Source organism: Cynocephalus volans, chromosome 4 (genome assembly GCF_027409185.1).
Source record: "Cynocephalus volans isolate mCynVol1 chromosome 4, mCynVol1.pri, whole genome shotgun sequence".
Lineage (NCBI taxonomy): Eukaryota > Metazoa > Chordata > Mammalia > Dermoptera > Cynocephalidae > Cynocephalus > Cynocephalus volans.
This window is the reverse complement of record NC_084463.1, coordinates 112,236,895-112,264,876: the sequence shown is the minus strand read 5'-3', so window position 1 is coordinate 112,264,876 and position 27,982 is coordinate 112,236,895. Positions and strand designations below refer to the sequence as shown.

At 49.5% G+C, this 27,982-nt stretch overlaps 1 protein-coding gene across 1 annotated transcript in view; it reads left to right on the top strand.

The window, feature by feature from the left end:
* The window catches only part of DKK3 (dickkopf WNT signaling pathway inhibitor 3), a 45,000-nt gene that overhangs the window by 12,811 nt on the left and 4,207 nt on the right, over positions 1-27,982 (top strand). Inside the window, exon 4 of the mRNA XM_063094241.1 lies at positions 27,428-27,520. Coding sequence (XP_062950311.1) covers positions 27,428-27,520 — 93 coding nt within the window. The remainder of the gene's footprint in view (positions 1-27,427; positions 27,521-27,982) is intronic.

Below are 27,982 nucleotides of genomic sequence, written 5' to 3'. Positions count from 1 at the left end.
GCCTAATTAGCCGAGGCACCCTTTTGAAGGGACATGTCCGTCCTCTGATTAAAATATTGTGGCAGCTACAAGCATAGCACATCCTGCATCGGTTGTCTTTCTAGCTCCACGGTAGAACATGATAGAAAGAGTTGTTTGTTTTTCCACCTGAACACACCTGGTTTGAAACTGTAAGTTCAATAATGTACAGCCAACTCCAAAATACTGATTAAAACTTCTGAGGCCACAGGTAGACAAATTTCACTACCCAAAGCATCCAGATAGTAGAGATTTGAGTGACCCAGAAACTTCCTTGTTCCAGAGAGTAAACAGTGCTGATGGTGCCTTTTTAACCGGAGACAGTGGGCCGAGGTTGGTAACCTAACCGTGGCGTCCTCTATGAATGTGAAACCAAACGCCTTCCCTGTTGTGAGAATAGGTAGTTATTTGTGTTGGAGCCTGGAGGAAGTGGAATGTTAAACTGGCTGAACTTTTACAAAGTTTTTTGTTTGTTTGCTTCCCATGGAGCAGTAAGCATCCCATCACCTCAACCAAACCAGAATGTGGGAGGTGAAAGTGTGTCCAGTGACCGCCTTCCCCCTCAGACCTCAAATTCTTCCCTGCCCCCAACTTGCTCGTTCACCTCAGAGCAAAAACAGGTGGGGTGCCGGCTTGGTTTTCTCCCTGGGCCCTGATTTCCAGTGCTAGAGTCTATCCATCTAATGGCATGTCAGAGGGTACCATGATGACAAATCACTAGACTTATTTAACAGAATTGCACTCGGGGAGGGTGCAGGGCCTCTGGAGAGGCTCCTCAGTTCCCAGAGGATCTGCCTCCTGGGGAATCCTGCAGGTCCAGGGAGGCAGGGTAGTGAATCCCAGCAAGTGCCACCCCTCCCTCGCTGTCAGTCCCGAGGGGTAGGAAGAAATCTGAACAAGGCTGGGGCAGACCTGGGCTCACACCCTGCTGGGACCCTTAGGAGCTCACTTGGCCCCCTGTGGTTTGCTTTCTCTCACAGATTGAGTGGACTCCATACAGCAAAGTTTATAAAGCTCTTTGTGTGAGGTTCATTATTATTGAAAAGTAATTAAAACTGGGTTCTCACTGGCTTCTTCCCTGGTTCCCAGCAACCGACTGCAAAAAGAATGGAATTAGCCCGGAGGCTGAGGATCTGTGTGAGGCCTGCACAGGCCTCTCTCCACTGCACTGAGGTTTTGTAGCCTGGGGCTAATTCCATGCTGCAGCACCTGCCTCGCCCTCTGAGTAACTTCTTTGCCAGAAGCTTTGTGCTCTCAGCCCGGAGGCTGACTCATCGGGCTTTGTTCGTGTCCTTGTGTGTGTTATCTGTGGCTGGGTTGGGTGCTGGGGATACGGACAGAGGGGAGGATGGTCCCTAACAAAAGACAAGGGGAACAGGTGAGGGTCAGGTGCTGACAGCTTCCAGGTTGGCAGGGTGTATATGGGTTTCTGTAGAAGAAAGCAGACTTATTGTTCTAAGAGTGACGGCACAGTCTTGTGTGAATGTACAGTGCTACAGTCCTATGACCACACACAGTTTGGTATGTTTGTGTTTCTAGGTTTATATTTTGAGTTGACTTTGTGATTTCTGGCTGATTACTGCCTTAAACCAGTAAAGAAAGAAATAATCCAGTAGAGAAAAATAATCTAGTAGAGGGAAATTGAAGAACTCTGTATCATTCTGAGATATGAGTAAATAATCCCCCAAAATTGAAGTTGGTGTGAGTGAGGAATTTTTATGGGGTAGACATTCTTTTTTGAGCTATAACCTGGTATATTAAGTTGTACTCTCCTCAACCTGAACATCCTTTGGGAAGGAATTTACTAAATGTAAATGATTTCATGTCCAAAATCAAAATATTTCGGAGTTAATAAATGAGCTTCATCTAGGTTTTATATAGCTTGGTATAAAACTGTCTTCAATAAAATGTTAAGTAAAAAAAAAAGTGATTGCAGAGCAGTATAAATAATATACAAAGTATAAAAAATACACACATATAGTAATAAAAATATCTCATTTTTAGAACAAAGTATGCATAAAAAATCTTGGTAAAATACATACTAAATCACTGATAGGTATGTCTGTAGGAATTTAAATTTGAAGAGACTTTCCTTTACAGATTTCTATATATTTTTTAATATTTAAAAAATATTTTGTGAATTATTTACAATTTTGGCATGAACATCTATCAATCTATATTTTTAAACAGTTTCGCAAGTATTTTCACTGTATAAATCCTAGAAATTAAATGACTAAGTCGAGGGGTGTACGTTTCTAAAATTCTAAGAGATATTGCCAAGTTTTCCTCCAGAAAGCTTGTATGTGTTCTACTCTTAGCAGCAATTTCTGACCACCTTTCACCTACAGTGGGCAATCGTCTGATAGACAAGGGGAAAAAAATGATCTTTTTGTTTACGGTGCTTTGATTATTAGTAGGGTCGAGGGGGTGGCTGTTTGAGAATTGTAATTTGTACCAAATGTAGAGTCCTCCTCACATTTATCTCATTCCTTTTTCTGTTTGAGAGAAAAGTCAATTTTGTGTTCCAGGCTGTTCCCAAGACCAAACACTGACTTCCCCAGGGTGGGGCAGATCAGGGAGGTGGGAAGTCCCAGCAGGAACTGAGTACTCAGTGTCTGCCTGAGCTAATGGGCTGAGTCACGCAGGGGAGCGGGTGACTTGTGACGTGCCCGCTACTGCCCCCACCCCTGTGAAAACAAAAAAGACAGGTGCTCCCTCCTTCCTTCTTCCGCTACCTCCACAAACACCCCAAACAGGTGTTTAGATGCCTCCTGGTAGGAGAAGCACTTCAGCGGGGTAGTCAAGCGCTTGGGCACATGCCATCCAGTTCAAATGGCAGCTCTGTTGCTTATTAACTGTGTGACTTTGGTGAAGTTCCTTAACTGCTCTAAGCCTTAGTTTCCCCTTATGTAAAAGGGGGTTAATGAAAGTACCTTCTGTATTCTGTTGTCGTGAGGATAAAATGAAATAATCCAGGTCAAAAATACCATACAGCTCCTGGAATGCAAGAGTAAGTCAGTAAATGTCAGCCATGTGCTGTTATTATTATTTGATTACCCCCAGTCCACGGCTATCAGAATTCCCAGTATTAATCATCCCACTCATTCATTTATTTGCACGTTCTTTGAACACCTACTGTGTTCCTAGCAAATAAGTGTAAAAGACAGTCTCTAACAACAGAGAGCACACAGGCTAGTAGTGGACCAAAAAAATGAACAAATCATTACGATATGGATGTATAATTTCTAAGGCAGAGGTTGTACAGGGCATGGTGGGAGCATAGTGCAGGGGCCAGATCAGGTAGGCAGGGAAGACTCTGTAGCGAGAAAATTTTTCATGGGTCTCGTGTTTCTGCTCATTTTACAAGCAGAGATACTAATTGCCGTTTTGTTCCAGACTATCTTTTCAAGGATGTTTTGTAGCCAACAGCCTCGGAAGACAGAGAGAGCTATTTCTCCATGGCAGAGAGCAGGTTTGCTTGCAGTCTATTAGGAAAGGTTTGGGTCCTCTAAGCTTGAGAGTCCTCAGGTGTAACACAAACCTGCTGCATGTGCAACATCCACCTGTGCCCCTCCATGTGGCACGTGTGGGACTTGGAGGATGGGAACTGACAGGATGCAGACATGAAGTTCATGCTACTTCTGTGCTGCTGGAATAAAGTCCTTTGTCTCCGACAGGAGTCTCATGTCTTCCGCTAGCCCCTGTGAAACTGTGGCACGCTCACTTGTCATCTTGCAAAGAGAGTAGAATCTCAGACCCTTTGCACTTCTTGACAGGTGGCAGTGAGCTGTATTTTAAATGATGTCTACGAATTCTCAGTTGTGGGGAGGAAGGGCATTCCTTGCAGAAGCATTTCTTGTTCAAAGTCAAGGGAGCATGTGGAAATAAGACGCTAAATGGTTTAGAATGCCAGAGAGGAAGCACGCTTGCGGAACAGCAGATGAAGCTGGAGAGAGGCAGGAACTGGATCAGGAAGGGCTTCGAGAGCGAAGCCAAGGAGTTAGGAATATGTGCAGAGTTAGGAATAGATCCTGCATCTGCAGTGCTTTCACGTGCCCTGGACTGTGTTCTGTAATGAGGCTCCATGCGGTCCCCAGAGGAAAGATCCAGGCAGATGTGGTTTGGACCGGAGAGGTGTTTGGTGTGGACAGGGTTTTGTTTAATCTTGCTGAAGCTTGAGGCCAGAGTCCCCACTGGGCTGCAAAGCCTATGCACTGCAAAAAGCCTGGCTTCTGGCCTTGAAATCTGGAAACTTTTACTCAGAAATGGAGCACTGTACTTTTGCTTTGTGCCAGTAGACAGGCCAGATAAGTGACAGTGATTGAACTTGAAATCTCATTAGGCTGATGGCATCGGCTGCAGAACAAGCTGATTTTTGTGGTCTCTGAGTAGCCTGAGCATGTCAGCAGCTGAACATCTCCACGCAGGTTTTGGCTGTCTTTTGCTGTCTGGACCTGGGGATGCTTCCAGACCTGCCTGTACAATGTTCCCTGTGGCCTTTTTGTCCTTCCCTTATTTAGTCATTATAACTTAAAAAGTGACCAGATTAACCAGCCCTTCTCCAAATCCACCTATTTCTCATTTTCAGGGTAAATCTTGGTAACACTTCAGAACAGCCCATCAGTGCTGCAATATGATTGTGTGCTCAAAAATAATTAATGACAATAATAGTAATAGATGGTGATGAAGGTAAAAGCTGCTGTTTTTGGATTCCTTAGTTGCATGCCAGGCATTGTGTTGGGGATCTGACTAGCACCCCATCACATAATCTTCATGACAGCCATACAAGGCAGTTACCTTATTGATCCTATTTTACAGATGAAATAACTGAGGCTCAGAGAAATTATACAACAGAGCTAGTAAGTGACAGAGCCAATCCTAAAAGAAAAAAACGAAACAAAACACTTAGTTCTTATTGATTCTAAAACTTCCAAAACCCATGTTCTTAATGGAACATTTTAAAAATTGTAGTAAGATATATAACATAGAATTTACTGTCTTAACCATTTTTAAGTGTACAGTTCAGTAGTGGTGAGTGTGTTCACGTTGTTGTGCAATCAACCTCCAGAACTCTTTATCTTGCAGAACTGAAACTCTGTACCCATTAAATAACTCCCCATCCCCCTCCCTTTAGCTCTTTATAACCACCATTCTACTTCTGTCTCTATATGAATTTTACTACTCTGGGTACCTCATGTAAGTGGAATCATACAATATTTGTCCTTTTTTGACTGGCTTATTTCACTCAGCATAATGTCTTCAAGGTTTATCTATGTTATAGCGTATGTCAGAATTTCATTCCTTTTTCTTTCTTTTATTTTTTTGGCATCTGGCTGGTATGGGGAACCCAAGTTACAAGGCTGTGCTCTAACCAACTGAGCTAACTGGCCAGCCCCCTGAATTTCATTCCTTTTTATGGCTGAAAAATATTCCATTGTATGTATGTATGTGTCTCTGTGTATATATGTGTATATACATACATACATACATCCCCCATTTTGTTTATCCATTTATAAACACTTGATGGACACTTGGATTGCTTCCACCTTTTGGCAATTGTGAATAATGCTGCTACAAACATGAGTGTGCAAATGTCTTTTTGGGACCCTGCTTTCAATTTCTTTCGATATAGACCCAGAAGTGGAATTGCTGGATCATATGATTGTTCTATTTTTAGTGTTTTGAGAGACCATCGTGCTGTTTTCCACAGAGGCTGCTCTATTTTACATTCCCACCAGCAGTGCACAAGGTGGGACATCTTTTGCCTTTTAGTTGTCATGACCGTGGGCACTAAAGAACACAAGGGGTCAGTCTGAGCTGAAGGACCATCTAAAACTTCCTAGTTCTTGCTGCCTTTGGCAGCACCTTCCCCAACGCTGGTTCCAGTGTGGGTCTCTGTAGTGTGTCAGCCACAGTCTCAGGGGTGTCTTCAAGGCATAACTGATACCACCAGCCACATTTTCTCCCCCATGCCCCTGCCTTTAACCAGCGTGCTGAAAACTGCCCCCAGACCTGGGTATACACAGCTCAGGCCGCATCTTGGAGATCATTTCTAGGATCTAAGATGTGATTTTCTCCATCATTCAGGAGTCTATACCCCTTCTACATGCTCCTTTATGAGACCCACCCCACCCCTCAGTGTCTCCTGAAAGAATCCACAGAGGCTTGAGCGGCCTCCCACTTCTCTGTCAAGGCACTCCATACTCCTGTGGGCCCTCAGATGGGGGGCTCAGACCTCCAAGGAGAAGGTTTTGTGGTGGTAGCATCTTAATTCCCACCAGTGGGAGGGAGGGCTTCCTGGGAAGTGACAGTGCCAGTGCCACATGACCAGGACAGCCTTGGTCATGTCCTCTCCTCCTGCAGGGTCAGAGGCAGGGGCAGTGAGAAGGAACTGGATGCGGGATGGGGGTGCAGAAGGATTCGTTTAATACTCTCAGGGAGTTCACAGTTATGCCCCAAATCTGATAAGCTGAGCTGGTCTCCCAAATCTGCGGGAAGCTTCTACTCCTGGTCACATCCACCACAGGCAGTAGGAAAAATGATGGATAGAGACTGAGTCATCTAAATGTCTGCCCAGATCTCACTGCTCTGTCTAGACCTGCCGTCAGTTTCATTTTTCACCAAGACATTTGGATATGTTTTAGGAGAGCATAGCGCGGACTGGAATCCGAACTGCCACAGGTTGGAATCCCTGCTGCAGGACAACTTCCCTCACCGCTCTGAGCATTGGTTCCTGTCCTGTGAAAGGAGGATTTAATGATGGCCCAAAAAGGGTGTTTTAGCAGTAGGAGGCAATGTATGGAAAGTATTTGGCACTTAATAGATGCTGTAAGTGTAAATTCTCCTTTCTGACCTAATTTCCTGAACCGCTTGGGACAGGAAGCAGTCCTCTACTGAATATGAGTGTGATAAATGAGTAAATATGTTTATTTGGTTGTAAGGTTGCTGTTGCTTTGGACACAGTAACTGAGAAGTGTTCTGAAAGGTGATGGTGGCTAAGGTGCTAAACCAAGCAGATGAAAAAGCTGTTATGTGTGAAGACAGGGCTTGTGCCAAAGATAAAGTACAGCAGTATTTCAGTTATAAATGGTAGAATTCAAAAGGTCATTTGAGCGCCTCTGGACTAGAAATGAATACATGTGTGATGTGCATTGCCAGGCCTCCATCTCTGCGCCTGTGGCAGACATTGCTAATTGATCCCAGAGTTATTTCCTTAGGAGCTCAGAGAGAGTCTCAGCACATGAGGCAACACAGCCCTTCAAGCAGCCTCTGACAATCAATTGGAAAAGGACTATATTGATCTCCATTTCCCACCCCTATTCCAGACCAAACCTCTCATTTTACAGATGAGAAAACAGGGATGGGAGGATATAATTTTTCTCCAAATTGTGCAGCAGTCAAAGCTGGAGCCTCATTTCTAGTTCAGTTCAGTGTTTAGTACATTGTGGACCAAGAGTTTCCTGTTTCAGGAAGCAGGATCTAGGAGCCCCTGTCTTTGGCATATCTCAGAGGATTGATAATAGGGAAGATGGGCTGCCTGATGCTGAGAAAGATGGGAAGTCTGATGGGAAAAGGGTTTTCTCAGGACCAGGGAGAAAAATCAGAAGTTAACAAAGTGTCAGCAAAGCAAATTGTCTAGAAAACTGTGAGCTCCAGCAGGGGGGGACTTTATCTGTCCTGTGTCACCTCTGTATCCCTGTGTCTGTGCTTGACACGGGTAGGCACTTGGTAGTTGAATGAATGCATTTAATAGATGAAAGCTGTGTGACCTAGGAAAAAATTGGGAAGATAAACAGAAGTAAAAATTCTTGAAGATAAGATTCAGGAAAGAGCTGAAAAGATGTAAATGAGTTTCATTTGTTTGGAAAATGATCCTCTCCATGTTTTTCTTGCCTTCATTCATCTACATTATTGAACACCCACTGTTTGTTGGGCCACATACCATCTGTTTTTACATGTTGTATTTTCTAATCCTTATGATACTAGGAAGTAGATATTATTTTATAAAGGGAACATGAGTTTAGAGAAGTTAAATTCCAAAATTCATGGTAGATGGTTCAGTGGTAGAACTGGAATATGAACCCCATTGTAAACTTTGGCCATTTCCAAAAAAAAGATATATTTCTGATATAAAAATGTCATGGGAGTTTGTGGGCATAATTTTTGGTGGTTTTGAAGAGTTATCAAGAACCTTTGACCACCTAGTTACAGCTTGTGTTATTCACACCAAGAGTCTGCTTTTGCTGTTGACAGGCTTGCTGCCACTGAAGAGGGACATTCTGAGCCACCACCAAGGAGCATGTTAAGTGGGTGGCATGCTCCCGTGACTGAAGAGGTTGGCCACTGACACATTTCAGTGATGTGATGTGGAAAATACAGCCACAGGGAAAACAGCCTGAATTTTTCCATAGTCTCATAATGTAGGACCTCCCAGAAAAGGAAGCAGGCACAAAAGGCAGAGAAAGTAGTGGATAGGATGGAAAACCATCTGGGCTCAAGGATGGAGGGTCTGCTCCCCAGGCCGGTGGGTCCCCGGGTGGGCCGTGGCCAGCAGACTGCATCCTTCTCCAGCCTGGGCTGCAGCAGAATGTGGGCTCAGCCCCACCTGCATGAGTTTCCCACTAGCAGCCTCTTCATTTTCCTGGCTTCTAGGGTCTTGTTTTTCCCGATGATGTCGACGGGGACCTCCTTCCCAGAGAGAACACACGTTCTGTAGCAAAAGGGTCAACTCAAGGGCCAGTAGTCATACTCAGTGCCTGCTTCGGGCAAAGCTGCTCCCCTCCCACCCTGCACCTGAGCTTTGCTGGGATTTGGAGGGTGACAGAAAGGAAAGAGAACTAATATTCATTGAACACCTGCTACGTGCCTGGCACTGTGTGACCATTTCATATAGGCTGTTTTCCTTATACAACAGTTACCAAACCAACTAAGACCAGGGTCCTAGCCTTGTTTTAAAGATGAGTTAAAGCAGAGTGACTTGCCAAGTTTGAACAGTGACTAAGCGGCAGAGTGGGGGTTTAGAAATAAGTCTGTCTTACTCCAAAGCCTAGAAGCCTTCTAGTGTACAGTACTGCTTACAAAAGGGTCAGATGGGAAGGTCACTAGCAGTAACTGAATGTCTGGCACATGCCATATGTGGCATGCTTATCACCCTTCATCTTCATAGCAACATAGCTGCTTAGGGTTCAACATTCCATTTTACACATGAAGGAACTGCGGCCCAGTGAAGTTACAGGACTCAGGCTTGCCCAGCAGGAGGTGAGGACAGAAGCAGACTTGGGGAGTTCACTGTGGGGAGTGCCCTTGCCCCGGGTCTCAGCGTGGGGAGCTGGAGCAGCCAGCTGGTGTGGCTGGGCCCTGGGAGCTGGCGCACACAGGAGTCCACGAGCCCTGTGGCCAGCACCAGGGCTGTCATGACGACGCGTGGCCCCTGGGTGTCTGGAGCAGGAAACCTGGTGTGCCCAGACCAGTATCCCTAGACCATCTGCACACTGGCTCCCCCTGGAGCTGGAGCTTTCCATGTTCCCCACCATCCCACAAAGGTGAAGCGAAATACGATGTGGCCACTTGTGAGCAAAATGAGGCCAAAGCATGTGTTTTCCACAACTGAAATGTATTAAGGCTTTTTCCAGGCCCATTAACATAAATGGTTCCACTTGAAAAGTTTAAAAATTCCAGAAGCCCCTTTTTCGTCCTCACTGTGGAAGAACTTTGTGGGTAGTGCAGGGGCAGAGGGAGAATAATTTCTCAGGGCATGAAAGAGGCTGGGATGGAGGGGTTTGGAAGCTCACTAGAGGTTCTGGCTGAGTGCCAGGCTGGTGCCCCCACCAGAGGCCCTGCCAGCGGGCTGGGGAAGTGACTTTTTTTCTGCACAGGGGAAAACAACCTTGTTTTTGTTTTGTGCTGCTTTAAATTTTCTTCATCTTTTCCTATTTTTTTTTTTAATAAAAGGGAAGTTGAGGGAATTTTTTGAGATGCATTTTTCAAAAAAGGTTACAGATTGGAGGCAGTGAAGCAGCGGTTCTTAACCTCGGGTGTACATCAGAAGTACTTTAATCTGCATAGAACTCATAGCGAAAGAAATGCATCTTTATTTTCACTAACTTTTAAATTAAATCGAGTGCTTGCTTCAGTCTTAAATGTAGGCAACAAACCTCAGTATTATCAGTAGTACCTTTATACCAATAGCAATCACAAATATTTTTGTACTCTCTTACTATTGGTGCATGTCTTGAAATAGCATTTATGCTCATCACTACTTAGAAATTAAGATAGCTGTCAGAATTGCCACTAGATTTTACTCTCCAGTTTGTTAATAGAGAGGCCCATAAAATACTATATCTCAAAATGTTTTGATAACTGTATTTCAGTGCAATCATTTTGCTCTGTAATCTGGCATGTTTTCCTTTATTCATCTAAATACTTTGTTCCGAGAAGGAGTCCATAGCCTTCATCTAGCTGCCTAAGGGACCCATGGCACAAAAAAGGTTAAGACCCTGTGTTAGTCTGTTTCTGTTGTTTATAACAGAATACCTGAAACTGGGTAATTTATAAAGCAATAAAATTTATTTCTTATAGTCTTGGAGGCTGGGAAGTCCAAAGTCCAGGGAACACATCTGGTGAGGGCTTAGTTCATGGTGGCAACTCTCTGCAATGATGCACAGTATGTCCGGGCAAGAGAGAGCTACCTCCTCACCCATTCTCCTTATAAGGCCATATAGCCATGCCCATGACAACCCATTCCACCGTCAATGGATTAACCCATTTATAAGGGTACAGTCCTCACAATCTAATTACTTCTTAAATGCCCCACCTTTCATTTACCATAATAGATTTTCCCACCCTCTTAACACTATTATAGTGGGGATTAAGTTTTAATGAGTTTTGGGGGGATATTCAACCCACAGCAGACCCTTTATGTTAGAAAGGCCAGAGGCCAGTGCCCACTCTGGGGCCTCTTAGTCACTGAGATATAGACATTCCTCACAGGCAGGGGGAAGTTGTTGAGGGATCTGTCTGTTGCATTAGTTGGAGTGAAATCCTCACCACTGTAGATAAGACTTAACCCCCAGATTCCCCAAGTAATTCCAGCCTCCCCATTCATGTGGTTTGAATCCCAAGGACTGTGAAGAACTGTTTGCAGGAAACTGAAGTTTGAAGTAATGCTGACCACTGGCATGGTGTGGGACCTTGATAATGCTGGGGTTGGGATCCATCACAGATGAAGGAGTGCCCCATGAGTCCTGGGGGTCTCCCAGTTCTGCCGTGGACACTGACATAGCCCAGGTCGGGAGCCTATGCAGATACTGCTGCTCATGGCTGCAGTGCAGGATCACCCTCCTTTGGGAAGGCCTGTGGCCTCTGGCTACAACTTGGCAGCCTGCACTGCTTCCGGAAGTGTCTCCTGACTCCCTTCACCCTCTGTGGCTGTTTCACCAGTGGCTCTGCTCCAGGACGCAGACGTGACCTCCAGTGGAGATTTCTGATGCGTCAGGAGGGATCACGTGCCACAGTCCCTGGAACCTTGTGCATCCTCAGGGAATGTTTCACCTGCCCTGTGGGAGGCTCCAGCCCCAAGCCTGCGGGGTGGAGGAAGAAGATAAGAAAGATGATCTGGTCTCCATCACCTCACAGCTCTCTCCAGTCCATGTGCCCAGGGACCGAAGCCCAGGAGTTCTGTATTCTGAGAAACAAGATACTGTGTAGGCGTCATCTCCAAGTGCTAAGAGTATACAGAGACATGACATATTATTTTCTTCCCAAGGCAGAGGAAAAACAGTCTTAGGTTGGGTTAGGCCATGTCAGCTCACTGACTCATATAAAAAAAAGTAAACAAGAAGTCAATGTGGAGAAACTCTGTGCATCCCCAGTTATGGAGGAAGTGTCCTTCTGAATATAACCGAAGGGCAACTGAACAGCACAGACACCCTCTGAGCCCACTTGGCTTTTTGTAGTTGCTGAAAAGCATAAACAGACACTTTCAGCCTGTCCCTGACACCCACCCTATTCCTAATCGTCATCCCCACCCCTCCCTTATTCTTCCCCTGAGCAGATGAAAGAGTCACCAGCTGGTCCTGTGAACAGCATCAGGCTTAGTCGGGTGCAGGTAAACACTGTGGGTGTGACTAGGCTTAATCCGATCAACTGCTGTGTTTGAAAGAAAGTTGGTTTCATTAGTGGAAGGAATTTTCTGAGGGAGGACACACAAAGCTGGAGGCCCTGACTGGACCCCACCCACCACAGTCATGTCGGAGCATCATCCTGACCTGTGACCCAGGACACTGCAGCCATGGCAATGGCTCTGCTGCCCTCCAAGGCTGCACATTGTCTGGGGCAGATGCGAGTACTGAGGGGACCTCCAACTCTGGGTGTAAGTGTTGCCAAAAGTGGCTGAGGCCTGCAGTACTGGAGGTGAGGGGATGCAAATGTGGATGAAGATGTGAGCCAGACAGCTTTTTTCACCCCTGAACCGGAAGAGGAGGAACAGGAAGGTTGTGGAGACTTGCCTGGGGTTGAGTGCCAGAAGGGGTCAGGCAGATGCAGGCCTTCAGATCAGTGCCACGTGGAAGCACGTTGGAGACTTTCCTGCTGTGACTTCCTGGAGCAACTCCAGGGACACCTAGCATGACACCCCAGGCCTTTCTCTCCCAGGAGGGCACATCATCTCACAGGAGGGCTTGTCACAATTCCCTGATGTGTCTCCTCCTGGGTCTCCCTCTAGGAGGGCTGTTACCACAGCCCTGACACACTGTGGTCAAGGGCACTCATGACTCCTCAGACTCATGACAACCTTGGAGGGTCCGCATCACTCCCCAGATGTGGCTCTGAGGCCCATTGTTTGTTGCCCAGAACACTTATTTGAAAAGAAAGCGTTCATGAATATCCCCACCATGGACTTCCAGCACCTGGGGGTCAAGGCTGAGATGGGGGGTGATCTCTTCCTAGAGACCAACCAGGACCACAGGGAGCACCTCCAGCAGCCAGCCCAGAGACCCAGACCTCAGCAAGGGCTAATACTTGATGAAAAACCACTCAGGTTCATAGGAGCGCTGTCTCTGCCCGGCCCATGAACAGTGAGGGAGGTTGCTAAGCCAAGGAAAATAGCACCAAACCTGTCTGGCATGGAGAGCAGCCAAGAGGCCAAGGAGGCCATATCCTAGTCAAGGCCAGAGAGTGTCAAAGTGGAGATGAAAAAGCTCGTGAAATCAGCCACTGAGCTATAAAGTGACCAAGCAGAGGGATGCGGAGACTGGCCTCCTCTCTCTAAATGACAGTCTGAAGTTGCTGAGCACACAAAGCCCACCACAGTTATGCTTCTAGCTAGCCTACCTGCAGGGACAGAGCCCCCCTGCCCCAACGGGCACTGGCAGTTCCTGCTGAGCCTGAGGCCATCCCCTTCAAAGTGCTGAGTGGGAAGATTGGCAAGGCAGAGGTAGAGTTTGGGTGCACTGTCCCAGTTGTCTGTCACCCCCAGACTTAGTGGTAGAAACAACCATTTATTATACACCTGGATTCTGTGGATTAGGAATTTGGGCAAGGTACAGTGGGGATGGTTTGTCTCTGCTCCGCAACGTCTAAGACCTCAGACTTGAAGGCAGGACGACTCAATGGCTGAGGCTGGAGTCATCTAAAGGCTGTTTTCACTCATGCTTCTGGCTGTTGCCTTGGACCTTGGCTGTTGCTACCATCTTGGCCTCTCCACATAGCCTGGATTTGTTCACCTCGTGGTGGCTTGGTTCAAAGGGCAAGTGTTTGAAGGTGGACCAAGTGCAGACTGTCCACTTAACTGGAAAGGTATCTCGAGGCTGAACAATGAAGTGGGCCATTCCTTGTGACAAAGCAAAGAACTTTATTACAGGGTAACTTATTTACAGAGTAATGAGTCAGGCAGACGTGACTCAAAAGCATATGCCAAGCTTCTCTCTGCGCTTTCTCAGGGCTGAGCTCAGACTTACATAGGCAGCGTGTAAACAAGTTTAACATTCCTAGTTCCAAAGCTGATGCATATTGTCACACCAATACTTAATATTTCCTTCTTCGCAGTCAGCGGGTTGTTCCTATCAGCTGTTGTAACTACCTTTCCCCTAATTGCTGCACAACTTTATGGGCAAAGCTCCCACAAAGACATAACAAGTGGTGAGGACCTAAGATGGAGTCATTGTGCCCACAGTTCCACAGGCCAGCATCTGAGAGGGGAAGAACCAGAAGAAAGCCATGCAGCCTCACTTCCTTCACATTCAGTTCATTAAAAGTGAGGCACTAAAGCCTGAGTGCCCTCCCGAGGTGGGGTTGGAATGGTTGGGGGGTGGGCACACTGTCCTTCCAGGCCCCTCCTACTTCCTCGTTCTGGAAACAATCACTAGGTCCCAAGATGCCATAAGTGCTCTGGGTGAAGAGGCCAGTGATTCAAGTGAAGGTTTCAGGGACTTTGGGGACTGAGGCACTTCCTGCCTTGGGTTCCCTGAAAACACTAATGACCTACCAGCCACTGGTCACCTTGACTGCTGCTGGACAGAGTCATCTCACAGCCCACCAACATGAATGCTGGTTTTCCCAGCGTGAGTCTTGGCAAGTCTTATATGCACTTCTTGGACCTTTGAGCCCCAACTTACTCTCTTCATCCAGCTCTCACTGGGGTGGATAGTGAGGGCTGGGGGGCACCAGGAGAAAGGTGCAGGCTGCCCAGTGGGGAGAGACAGGTCAGGCTTCACTGAGGAGGAGACATTTGTGCTGCTCCTTCAAGATGAATTGGCAGACAAGGGCCAGAAGGGCATTCTAGAAGCATGGGCCAAAATCTGGGTCTTGGGGATGTCCGAAAATCAGGCTAGAAAGCAGCCTGGGAACTGAGCACTGAGAGCTCTGTATGCTGTGCAGAGTTTGGACTCCAGGTCATGGTTGGTGGAGAAGGTGGAAAGACAGTCAGTTGCAAGGTAGGGCATCCTCAGGGTGAAAGTTTTACGAGGACTCATAACCTGGGTGAATTTGCTAGAGTCCAGGACCCGTGAGCCCTGCAGATCCAGAGAATGGACATTCTTAGCCCTCTTGCTAACTGAATTCAGACCTCAGTAATGTGTAAACCAAACAGCCAGGTTATTAATTTGCAGGGGTGGGGGGCTATCTCTTTGCACTGGCAGGAATATTGGGACACCATCCAGGACACCCTTATCTGGTGCCAAGGTCCTGGGGGAGCAAGGTTGGTTGTCTGAAGGTTGCTGGGTGAGTCAGAATTAAAGCCAAGAGAGGTCAGTATTGTTGAGGGGCAGTTCATGGGTTCCAGGAGCTGTCTGGTGCAGTCAGAGCAGAGAGCTCCCCCTGGTCACTAGAAGACATGCCTGTTTGTTTACTCACTCCCTCCTTGTCACATTACTTTATTATGCCAGTATCACAGATGCAGTCTGATTGTTCCCAGGGCCTGGAAGACGGGCTGTCTCCTCTGATTATGTGTTGATTGGATTATCCCAACCCTCAGCCTTCTCGAGGGCACTCTGCTGTATCAGCCTTCAGAACAATTATGGTCAGGGATGTGCATAATGCGGTTCATATTTGGGAAGATAACTCGGGCTACAGCGAGGAGCCTGGGCGGATGGGGAGGGACTGGTGGCTGGAGTCCAGCCTCTCTGCTGCCACACTGTACTGAGAGTGAGGTGTGACCTTGCTGGGGAAGTGGGGACCAGCCCTTCCCTGCCTGGGAGGAAACCCCACTCTTAGTCCAAGTGTGAGAGTGAGCCCCAAACCACCAGTGCCCCTCCCTCCAAGTGCCCAGCCCTCGCAGGACTGGGCAGGAATGGAGACCTCGCGGAGGGCAGGGTTGGAAAGGAGTGAGGCAGGCTCTGTTTCTTTCTGGCATTCGGCATCTTCTCCTGGGATCCAGGTCCGGATTCAGTTCCTGGGAACCTACAAGAACTTGGTGCTCTGTTACCAGAAGCGCCTGTTACCAGAAGCGTTTCTTCCGGAGTCGCACATGAAGGACTTTAGATCAACCTGGGCATGGCCCTCCTGGGCTGTATCCAGGCACTTAGGCCCTGCAGGGCTTCCAGCAGCCAAAAGGCCTGTGCATCCTGAACAGAAATAGCAATAGCTGAGAGGGGCTGCTCCCAGCCAGCCCAGTTTCCAGTCTCCTGACATGGGGGAGGGTGGTAGGGCTCCTTGTGTGTGCAGGAGCACAGGCAGGAGGGGACTGCACCCCTGAGCGGATGGATGAGAGGTGGCTGGAGCAGCTGGTGGAAGTCGGGGTTCTCACCTTCACAATTTGTGCCTTTCCCTGTATGCGGAATTCTGCCCCCCATCCCTGTTGCTGCTCTTTTACCCCACGGGGCAAGGCTCATGGGTAGAGGGCAGGGCTGGGTGGGAGGGGTAAGGCCACATAGGACATTCAGACTGGGACATTTTTCTGGGCCCTGGCCCCCACTTGCTGTCTGACCTAGTGTAATAGCCAGCTGGTCTGGGTTCACATCTGAGCTCCACCTCTCACTAGCTCTGTGACTTTGGACAAGTGACTTAGCCTCTCTGTGCCTCTGTTTCCTCGTCTGTGAAACAGGAATAATAACAGTACTTCTCTCAATGGATTGTTTTGAAGATTACATTAATTAATGCTTAAGGTGCAGGACATCTCTGGCATGTAGGAAACATGGTATGTTCTGGCTGTTATGGCTGTGATGGCTTCACTACAGTCACTGTCATCAGACAGAATCCAGAAGCCTTTTCTTCAAGAAAAAGCTACACCTGCACACAGAGCCCCTGGAGTGCAGGCCAGAATCTGGGGTGGCAGAGCGGTGGGGTTGGCACTTCTGTGTCTTCTGCTGCTAGCCGAGGGCCCAAGGTCAGGAGCAGGCTCCCTGATGTGCGTGCTGGCTTGCCTTCCTGGATGTCTTTGAGGCCACCCCTTTTCCCGTGGCCACTGGCCTCTCCTCATCCTTCTCCTGCCCAAGCCAACCTCACTTGCTCCTCCAAGAAACACACCTGTTGACTCTTCCCCTGTTGATCGAGTTAACAGATAATATACAAGATGCCCTATACAATACTAAAATAATTTTTATTATTAGTCTGTACCATGCAGTAACTGGAGAATACTATACTAAAATACTATTTCTGTGTGACCTACGGTAAGGGGATCAACCCTTGGCTTGGTGTCGCCAGCACCACGCTCAGCCAGTGAGTGCACCGGCCATCCCTATATAGGATCCGAATCCGCGGCGGGAGCGCTACTGCGCTCCCAAGCGCTGCACTCTCCTGAGTGCGCCACGGGGCCGGCCCCTAAAATACTATTTCTTGTGCATCTAAGATTCAAATTTCACTGGGCATCCTGTATTTTTATTTGCTAAATCAAGCAATTCTACTTTGAGGCTCCAAAACAAAGGGGTCTCATTCAACCCTGAACAAAGAGATGTTGCGGGGGATGACAGGACTGGGTCCTTCCTTATACTGGGAGGCTTGGGAGTGCTGCAGGACAGGACACTGTAACACCGTTGGTGCTTTTGACCCGAGGTTTCTGTCAGGCTCCTGGTCTTCTGCACAGGGAGTGCTACCTGTGTACTGGGTGTTTGGGGAAGGACAGACCCAGGTGAGGCCTGGTGGTTTACCCCCTGTGTGCCTTTGGAATGGAGAGTGGGGCTGTGCAGACCCACGGGCCCTGGAAAAGTGTTGGGGATGGGGATAGAGAGGGCTGTCTCCACTGCTTCTAACCCAGGCGGGTGGCAGGCGCTCAATCAATTAGAGACAACTCGGGAACATGAAGAAGTAGTTTCCTTTGGAATTAAATGTGGGTTTAAGTTCTCCAGAGGAAACACCACTCAGGCTGAAAGAATGTGCTGGAAGTTCTGTGAGTGTGGGGCTGGCTCTGTGGCCTGGCAGTGGGACAGGATCCCTGGAGCTGGGACAAGCTTTTCTCCATTCCTGAAGACTTGTGGGTATAAAGGTCTCCATGGGGGTGCTGGAGACAGGAGGTCCCAGAGGGGTCCAGGTCTGGGGCTGTATATCCTGGGAGGGGAGGAGCGTGGATAAGAGGAGAGAGAGAACTTTGAGACTATATCCCAAGTGATCCAGGCACTGAAGGTTTGGGAACAGGCGTTCTCCATACCTTGGTGTGCCGAGCCCAGCTGGCGGGTGCATTTTCCTTTTTCCTGCTCTCTGTGACTTGGGGAAGAAAGAGTTGGCAGGAGCAGCTCCAGGCAAGCCAGGCTTTTGCAGATGCTGGCACTTAGGATAATGATAGCTGGTGTTGGCTCCTGGCTCCTGCCTGGATTTTCCACAGGGCAGTCTCTGCAGCATGGGTCAGGCCAGAATCAGAACCTTGGTGAGGTTTGGGGCTCCCACCACCTTAAACTGGTGTGAAGTTTCCAGTGCAGTGTCCAGGGAAGACTGGAGACGCCCTGCTGTATGCAAGACAAATGTATGGTTTACAGACTCCTGTGATTCGCTTGGTTTCAAGGTCAAAAAATGACTCCCAGGAATAGGGAGCCTCTTAAAAATCCCACAGAATAAAGGGGAGGCCGACTCCACTCTCTCTTGGGCGCCTTCCCTCATGCTCTGTTCACCTTGTACCTGGGCCCGCTTCGTGGACCCTGCCTTCCTGCAGCAGGTGCAGCTGGCAGCCCTGCCTCCCTGAGAACAACAGAGCTCCCTCCTGCCTCACCTGAGACCTCCTGTCCCCACCTGGGCCCCTGACCTGGCCCATCTGCTCCCAGGGTCTGCCCTTATCTCCTAGAACACGGGGTTGGGGTCCAGTGGAACTTGGCTTGAGGGTGGCCCTGCCACTTCTTGCCACCCATGACCTTGGCCGGTGACTTCATCTCACTGCCTTGGCTTCCTTGTCTGTACAATGGGGCTTCTCTTGCAAGAGGGTGAGATGAGGTGATGGGTGCCCAGGGGCCTCATCCACAGGGGTGATTGGCCTGTGTTTATTTTTCCTGCCCCTTGCATGCCTGCTTGTCCTGCTTGGTAGCTGGCCAGCCCCAGGCCCTCCTGTAGTTCTGTGCGGCTGTCTTCCTCCCTTTTTGTCTCCCCCTCAACAGCAGAGGCCTTCGGGATGCAGCAGGAGGTGTCTTGTGGTGAGGGGTGAGAGCCCCGTCTCAAGCCTGATGTTCAGGGCCTTTTCAGTAGAAAAAGTATTCGTTAGTAGAATGAGATCCAGTGGCCCAAACTTAAGCTCAGGCAGTTGCTGAATCTTCCTTTCCAAGGCCATCCTTGAGCTCCTGCCATGAGTTAATCTCTGCAGATGGAGATGTGGTCTAGGGGTTAAGTGGCTGGAGGCCACCAAACACCGTGTGCATTGTTAGGTTCTGCAAGATGGAGAAGAGGGAGAGAGAGAGAGAGACCCGAGCCAGGTGCCGTTCCCACCAAGAAGCTTTATTCCACCAGCGTGGAGGGGAGACCAGGTTAGATCAGCTCCCCAGAACAAAGGAAAGCAGGGGTTTTATATTACTTTGAGAGAGGGTTCTGGCAGAGTAATGGGCAATTGCAAAATCAGTGGTATGCAAGGTGACACAGCACTAATAGCTCACTAACATCTGGTCAGTTAGGGCATAGGCTTTTGATGAGTGTCACCACTATGTCAGTACAAAGCATTCCTCTCAGCCCAGCCCGAAGCCTGCTACTGCAGTCCCCAAGATATTCCTTTGATGATAACAGTCATGTTTACCCCATCCCAGGAGAGGAATTTCTCTGACCAGTTCCCAGAGCAGAGAAGGGAAAGGGGAGGGGGAGGAGGGTGGAAAGTTGCTTAACATGGCTGTGCTGATGTTAAACTAGGCATGAGGTCTAATGTGCATGTTCTCTCTTTAAGCCTCAATGAGGTTCCGCATTTTACAGATAAACCAAGGCACAGAGAGGCTCAGTGATTTGCCCAAAATCACCCAGCTCTAAGTGAACCCATATTCGAACCCAGGCACGGGCCCCGAAGCCTGCATCTCACCCCCATGCAGCCAAGCAGTGTGGCAATGAGGGAAGTGTGGGGGCCCAGTGGGGAAGTGGGGGCTGTGCCTGCTCTCCTGGTGTTGGCAGTGCAAAGCCTGCATCCCAGAAGACCTCCAGTCCTGAGTGAATCAGGCCTTGGTCATTCATGCCTATAGCCTGCTCTTCTCTGTGGGACCATCTCTGCTCAGGAGGGTGCCTGGGGCCAAGCTGCCTCCCAGCCCAGGGGTCTGGGAACAGTCCCACGTCTGGGAGGGGACATTGGTTCATCTCGCATATTGTACCACCTGCTGATCCTGGGAGCATTCAGGACCTGGCACTCTCACCCCACCCTGGAGCCAGGAAATGGCCATTGACAGGCAAGGTGCCCCACCCAGAGCTCGAGTGACCAGACTTTGTGTGGGGCTGTGGTGCCGGAACCTGGGACCTCCTGTTGACCATGGGCTCAGCCAGGAAACCCTGTCCTGGTCTCCGTAGCTCAACATCCTCCAGGCCTGTCCCCTTGGCTTGTAGACAGCCGTCTTCTCCCTGCATCTCTTCACACCATCTTCCCTCTACACGTGTCTGTGTCCAAATGTCCCCTTTTCACAAGGACAGGAGCCGTGTTGGATTGGGGCCCACCCTGATGCCCTCATCTTAACTAATTGTATCCGCAATAACCCTGTCTCCAAATAAGTCACGTTCTGAAGTATTAGGGGCAACACAGGAATTTTGTGGGACACAGATCCATAATTGGGCATTCGGAGGCCACAGGGTACAGTAGAAAGAGTGAGCATTTGGGGATTTAATGGATTTGCGTTTAAATCTTAGCTTTTCCTCTATTGATAACATTGGGCTATGAGGCTCAGTTTCCTCATCTGCAAAATGGAGATTGACCAACGGTGGTTCATCTGTTCGTCTGTTCACTTTCTTTTATTCTTTCAGTGAATGGCAACATTGCCAAGCACGTGCTGGGGGAATACGAGGCAGTGACTGCTACGGTTTGAATGTCCCTCCAACACTCGTGATGAAATTTAATTACCACTGTCACAGCATTAAGAGGTGGGACCTGTAAGTAGTGATAAGGTTGTGCCATTATTGCAGGAGTGGGTTTTGTTTTAAAAAGGCAAGTTTGTCTCCCTTTTCTCCTGCCCTCTCTTGCTCTTCACCTTCTGCCATGGGATGGCCCAGCCAGAAGGCCCTCTCCAGGTGCCAGCCTCTTAATCTTGGCCTTCCCAGCCTCCAGAACCATGAGCCAGTACATTTCTTCTGTTCATTATTAATTACCCAGTCTCAGTTACTCTGTTACAGCAGCACAAACAGACTAAGACAGTGCCTGACCTCACAGGGTAGCTGTGAGCATCGGAGAGAGCCAATTGCAGCCTGAAGCCTGTGCAGGCAAACAGTAGGTGCTCTCTGAACGTCTGCTCCTGCCCTCTTCCCCTCCAGCTGCATTGCACAGAGCTCGGAGGGCCAGTGAGCTATGGTTGGTGGAGGCCCCCAGGCCTGCAGTCCACCTGCAGGTGGCCCCCCCGATGTTCTCTCCCGAGCCATGGCCCTGCGGGGAGAGCGGGGAGGCTGCTGCCCCCCAGGGGGTCCATTCTGGGTGGTCTCCTCCTTTGGTCCTCACCAGAACAGGACGTCTGGGATTCCTGAGGAGTGTGAGAAAACCAAATGCCCCTGCCACTGTGAGAACCAGGCTGCAGCAACAGGAGGGTCTTAAGAAGCCACATGCCCCTGGGCCCCAGGCACCTGGGGAAGCCTTGCCCAATTTGCTTGCTGTCCCCTGTCCCCTTCCCGCCGACTTTCAGCCTCTGCTTCCCAGAAGCCTCTCTCCTCTGATAAACACAGAACAGCTCCTTTGCTATTTTACACTATGTCACGACGTGTGGAAACACCAGGCAGAGTCCAGGCCCAGCATCCCCGCCAAGTCTGTGCCGTGTTCCTTGTCAGCCCCACCTCCTTCCAGCTTCTGCACCTTCTAAATATAGCTCCCTCTGCAGAGGACAAGCAGCCTTCCTCTGCATGGCTGCTGTCCTGATGGCCGGCTTCTGCGCTGTTCATCAGACTTCCCCACTGGGATGGGAGGGAAGAGTGGGGACAGACAGGGAGTGGCTGGGACTGCAGAGGAGCCTTGCAGCCCAAGTGCTGGCTTTTGCCATTCAGCCACGGTGACATTAGGCCCTGATGGCCACAGTGTCGGCCACAAGTCCTGCCTCCATCTCTGGGGACGTGTGTGGCCCAGGCATGTCTCACACAGGCTCTGCTAAGCTGTGACTGAGGGAGAGGAGGCTGGTTGGCACTGAACGGGGAGAGACATGATGGTATTTCCAGGAGGACATGGAAAGAGCCCGTCTGTAGGGGCTTTTGCCTCCAGCTCTGATGACCTGGGTGACTCTGGGTGATCCTTTGCCTTAAGTCTCAGTTTCCACGTCTGTAAAGTGGGGATAATAAGAACCATGTTGAGGGGATTAGAGAGAGTTTGTGCTGAGGGCTGGTCACTAGTGGCCTGCTGTGTAGGGCTCCTTGTCAAGACACGAAGGATCGTGTCACAGCCTCTGAAGGGCAGGGGCTCCATGGGGTGTCCCTTCCATCATGCTCCGCAGCACTCGGCAAAGGCCCCGCATCCTACCCTTGGTGTGCATCTTCAGGGTAGCCTTGGTGTAGAACGGAGTCCCTTCTCCAGCCACTCCATATGACAAGACCCCTTGAACAAAGACCCCGCAGCCTGTAGTTGGGGAAGCCACAGAGCCCCACTCCTCCAGGCCTCTCACTGCAGATCTCAGCTCCTCAGCCATCCTGGGCCCAGGTGGGTGCTGAGGCCACTTTAAAACATTGGCCGAAATGTGGACATAACCCTGGAGCACAGGTAAGAGAAATTGGAATTACTGAAAAGAATAAAAATCAGGATTTCTCACTTCCGGGTCTGGCTGTGCTCGGGGTGGGGCACCAACCCATGCCCTCCCCTCCTACCCACTCAGGTCTGCTAAGGTTGGAGGACCTGACTTCTTCCTCAGGTCTCCAGCTCCAGCACCAGTTCTGCCCCTACTGCTCAGGGGTCCTCAGGATAACCTCACTGTATGGAAAGCCTGGTCTTTGTATGAGAGGCCACTCTGCCCCAGGACTTTCCTACAGCCCACCTACCTGATACCCTGTGGATGTAGATAAATCAGGACATGGTGTTCAATCCCCAAGTATTGACAGGCACAGAGATGTAGAGCTGATGGTGGAAACATCAGGCCCTGTTGTTCTAGATGTGTCTTTCTGCTGACAAGCTGGTCCCCTGGCAAGGGTGTGCCATGGGGATTCGGGCATTGGATGGGTGGAGACGCACATGTATGCATCTGAAGTGTAGCTACTATTGCTATGGCCACAATCCACGGGGCGGCAACTCAACACAGCAGCCCTGCAAAATAGCTCTTGCCATCTTCTTCATTTTTAACAGAAGTTGAATCAGCAGCCCAAGGTCACATGGCCCTTAAGTGGCAAAACCAGGATTCAGTTTGTGCACCCTAGAGTCCCAAAGTTCTAGTACTATCACAATTCTTAAAAAGCATTTCTAGGGTGTGCGGGGGATGATGGTCACACGTCCACACCAGACGAGCTGGTGGGCTCTATTATAACAAAAGCACCGAGCTTTCTTGCGGGGCTGATGTGTGGAACTAACTTTCCGGAGCTCTTGGATGTGGCAAAAACACATCAGCAAGGAAACCAGTAGCTTTAGTGTGTTCAGATTTTTTAAAGGTCTTTGGTAAGGTTTCATTCCAAAACATTTTTCCATACTTAGAAAAATAATTCATTTCTTCACTGTGGCTTTGCAGGGGATGCTCTTTCATGCATAGGAGCACGTTTAGGGAAAGGAAGATATTCCTAAAGTGAATGTGTACTCTTCTTGATGGGGAATGGTGAACAGCAGGGTCTCACAGGGATTCATGCTAGAAGGGTCTAAGCTCATATTTTTTAATTAAAGATTTGAAAGAGGAAATGTATAGTGAAAATTCCAAGTCTACAAGGACTTTTGGGGAATGAGAAGCCAAATTAATGGAACGTATGTGTTTTCTGCTTTGGTTCCCAAATCATTGCTAACAATCAGCATTTTGTTAACACAGTAATATGCAAGTGGTTTCATCCATCCAGTGCATATCTATTGCATGCCCACCGTGTGCCAGGCACAGTGCTGGGTGCAAGCATGTATGTGATGGTATTCTGCTTTACAAAAATGGGACTATATGGTTCTAATGCTTGCTCATTTTACTTACTGATGCCTTATAGGAATCACTACGCAAAGAAGTTTTTCATTCTTTTTAATGTCTGCATGGAGGCATTTCCTCATGAAAGGACTACGGTAATTTAATCAGTTCCCTCTTGCTGGGCATTTCTGTTATTTCTGGATTACAAATAATATAATAATGTAGTCTTAAACATCCTTGTACTCAGATATTTGCACATATGGGCAAGTGTTTCTGAGGATGGTCACCTGGAAGGGAAATTTCAAAGGACATATGCATTTAACTTTTTGGTAGATGCTGATGAATTGCCTGTGTAAAAATCTAATTCAATTTTAAATGACCCACAGCATCCAGCAATGCTCATTTCCTCAAATCAACATTGGGTATTATATTAGTTTTCTATTGATGCTGTAACAGATTACCACAGACTTAGTAGGTTAAAGCAACACAAATTTATTATCAATTCTGTAGGTCAGAAGTCTGACACGAGTGTCACTAGGCTAAAATCCAGGTGTGGGTAGGGCTGCATTTTTTTCAGGAGGCTGTAGGAGAGATTCTGTTCCATGGCCCATGGCCCCTTCCATCTTCAAAACTAACAATGGCTGGTGGAGTCTTGGTGACATCTCATGCGGCATCATTCTAACACTGACTCTTCTTCTGTCTCCTTTTTCCTTTTTTAAAGTTCCTTATGATTACACTCATGTGCCTGGATAAGCCAAGATAATCTCCCTATCTTCAAGTCAACTGATGAGCAACCTAATTCCAGCTGCAACCTTAATTTCCCCTTCCTATGTAATGTAACATACCCACAGGTTCTGGGGAACAGGATGTGGACATCTTTGGGGGGCATTATTCTGCTTGTCGTGGAGATGATCAACCTTTTAATTTTTTTCCATTCTAAGCAAAAAATGTTATTCTGCTCTTTTAAGTTGCATTTTCTTGATTACTGGTGAGGTTGAGCATCTTTCTATGTGACAAGGCCAAAAAATTTCTTATGAGAATTTTTTTTTGTCTTTTCTACTGAGTTGCCTTTTTCCCTATTCTTTTCCAATTGGATTATGAATTCTTTAAGGGCAGGGACCTCCTCCTGTTCACTTTGTGTCCCTAATGCCTAAAAATATGACCAGATTCAGAGAAGGGATGCAATGCCTGTAGGCCCTTCTCCCCTTCCAGATGTCGTCTCTCCCACTCCATTTTCTTGCCGTTCTGCTGTGGAAGAAACGTCAGGAAGCTTCCGCCCAACTGCCTGGGTTGAGTCTGCGCGTAGGAGGGCGTGGTGGGCGGGGACAAGGAGGGTCTTGGGATCGACCTACAGCCTCGTGGACTTCTCTTGCCACTATGGGCTCTAGTTCTGACTCAGCCCCTTAATGTGGGCAGCCGTCCCCCCTCAGAGCCTCGGGCCAGAACAGTGATGGTGTCATACCTGACATTTTAGGGTTGCTGAGAAAGCAACAGAACACAAGCATCAGCGCCCACATTTGACAGGGAGAGCGCGCTTGCTGAACGCCAGCACCGCACAGTGTTGGTGAAAGCCATGGGCAGAACCGGCGGAAGGGGGTGGCAGGGGCTGGCTGAGATGGGTAGGACTCCGAGAGCCATGCAGAGGAGTCATTTTACGTAATGTTTCAGGGTGTCAGGTCACCTTTGACATTTTTGGAGAATTTACAGTAAAGAGATCAATTGCTTTTCGGTTCTCCTGGGAGTCAGACTTTGTCTCCTCTGAAGTCCCAGGTGAGCACAGAGCTGGCCGCCAGACACGTGTATGGTGATGACTGGTACATGCCAAGAGCACAGACTTCTCATGTTGACCTCCTGCCTGCCATCCTTCAGAGGGGGCTGCAGGAAGGTGGTGTCCAGTGGCCTAATGGTCTTCCTGGCTGGGAGAGCATGATCCATGCCCTGAGGTCTGCCAGGCTGGGGCCACAACAGTGCTGTAGAGAGGCCAAGCCTGCAGCCTCTCTGCCGACCCCAGCTGACATGCATGCGTGGACCCCAGGTCCCCGGAAGACCCTGTCTGCAGTCTTCCCTGTCCTCATCGTTAGCACTAGCTTACACAGCAGAGGTGGGCACCAGCCCTGGCCACGGAGGTCCAGGCCTGCTTATCCAGGCTTTTCTGGCTCAGGCTCCCCACCTGCTTTCAGTACAGAGGATGCCCTAGGTCAGGAGCAGAGCGGGTAGCAGGTCCCTTCCCCAAGCCCTTTTTGGAAGTTTGCTGGGACCCCAGAACACCCGGCCTCAGGAGAGTCTTTCCATCTCTGGCTGCTTCATCTGGAGCCCTGATCACCCTTGGCTCAAAGGCTGGTGGTGGCAATAGTCCCTCTACTCCAAACTAGCCATGTTGTCTTGGGGAAGCTCTTTGGCCTCTCTGAGCCCTCATTGCCCGGTTGGCAACATGGGGAAGGCAATCCCTGCCCATGGCCTGCTGGGAGGAGGCACTGAGCAAAGCCGATGTCATGCCTTGCACGGTGCTGGCCCTGCGAGGGTTCTTGTCACCACTTGCCCTCTTCTCCTGCCCTCCTTTCCCTGCTTTAAAGCTGCCACTTCTTGGGCCTGAGCCTCACAGCAGGTCTGGGAGCTGAAGCAGCCCTGCTCTGACCAGTGATCACAGCAGGGCCACAGTGCCCTCTCCCATGTCCCTTCTTTGCTGCAATTCATGTCTCCAGGGTAGACAGATCCCCTACCCTTCCTCTCCTCCCATGTCCCCAGCTGAGTGGAGCCAGCAATCCAGAGGAGATGGTTGCTGGGCTGGGGAGGGCTGGATTCCAGTCCCCTGCTCTCACCTCACAGCTGGGACCCCAGACCCAGGACCCTGAGCATAGCTCCCTGTGGGCGGGTCAGGGCCTTGGGGGCAGGGTGAACCCCCACCCCCACCCCGCCCCTGCCAAACTCCAGCCCTTTCTGCACAGTCTGCCAGCCTGGAATGCATTAGCACTTGTTATTAAATCCATCTGCTCCTTGTGGAAGAACAGCCCTGAGGCTGCGCTCCCGTGCTGGCTGTGTGGGGGAGGACTGTGCACAGATGGCGATTGTGTGAGTTGGGTGTGGCATCCTGCAGGCTCTGGGGGGTTGGGGAAGGCAGGAGCACCTGCAGGCGAGGCCCCGCTCAGCCAGCGCGAATGGAGGTGCTGAAGAGCAGTCAGCTGGGCAGGGCTCAGGAGCAACGAACGGGGACCTTTCATGACCATGCTGACCTGTGGGGTCAAGACGGGAATGAGAAGAGGGCTTTGTCCTTCCAGGGCACTAGGGTCAGCTGCTCTGCCTTTCATTGACGAAGGTGCCCCTTCCCTCCCCAGGAGTGCATCATTGATGAGGACTGCGGGCCCGGCAAGTACTGCCAGTTTGCCAGCTTCCAGTACACCTGCCAGCCATGCCGGGACCAGCAGACGGTGACTATGCCCAGGGGCCATGGGGCTGCAGCATCAGGGTCATGGGGGCCTGGGGAGAAGGCCAGGGGCCCCCAGGGGTGCTCAGCTGGGCTTCCTGGAAGAGGGGCTGACGCCCAGAGTGACCAGGAAGCCATCTGCAGACCTGCGGCCACCTCCCCGCACCCCATGACTTCTGGTTACACTGTCTGCCTCATGAATAGCAGAGAAAAGGAGAGAGGAGAGAGGAGGAGCCTGACACCTGTCCCTCCCCCCAAGGGACGACAGCCCTGCAGCCCCCAGGCAGGCAGCAGGGCAGCTGTTCTCCTTCTGAACCTGCAGCCCGCCCCCAGTCTTTCTCCCAACCTGCCCATCAAGAGAGGGCAGAGGCAGAGGGAGGGGCGGGACGAGGCGGAGCATTTCCCTAACGGAGGCTTCACTGAGCGACATGAAGCCAGGGCAAGGGAGACTCTTCCCTCCACCCAG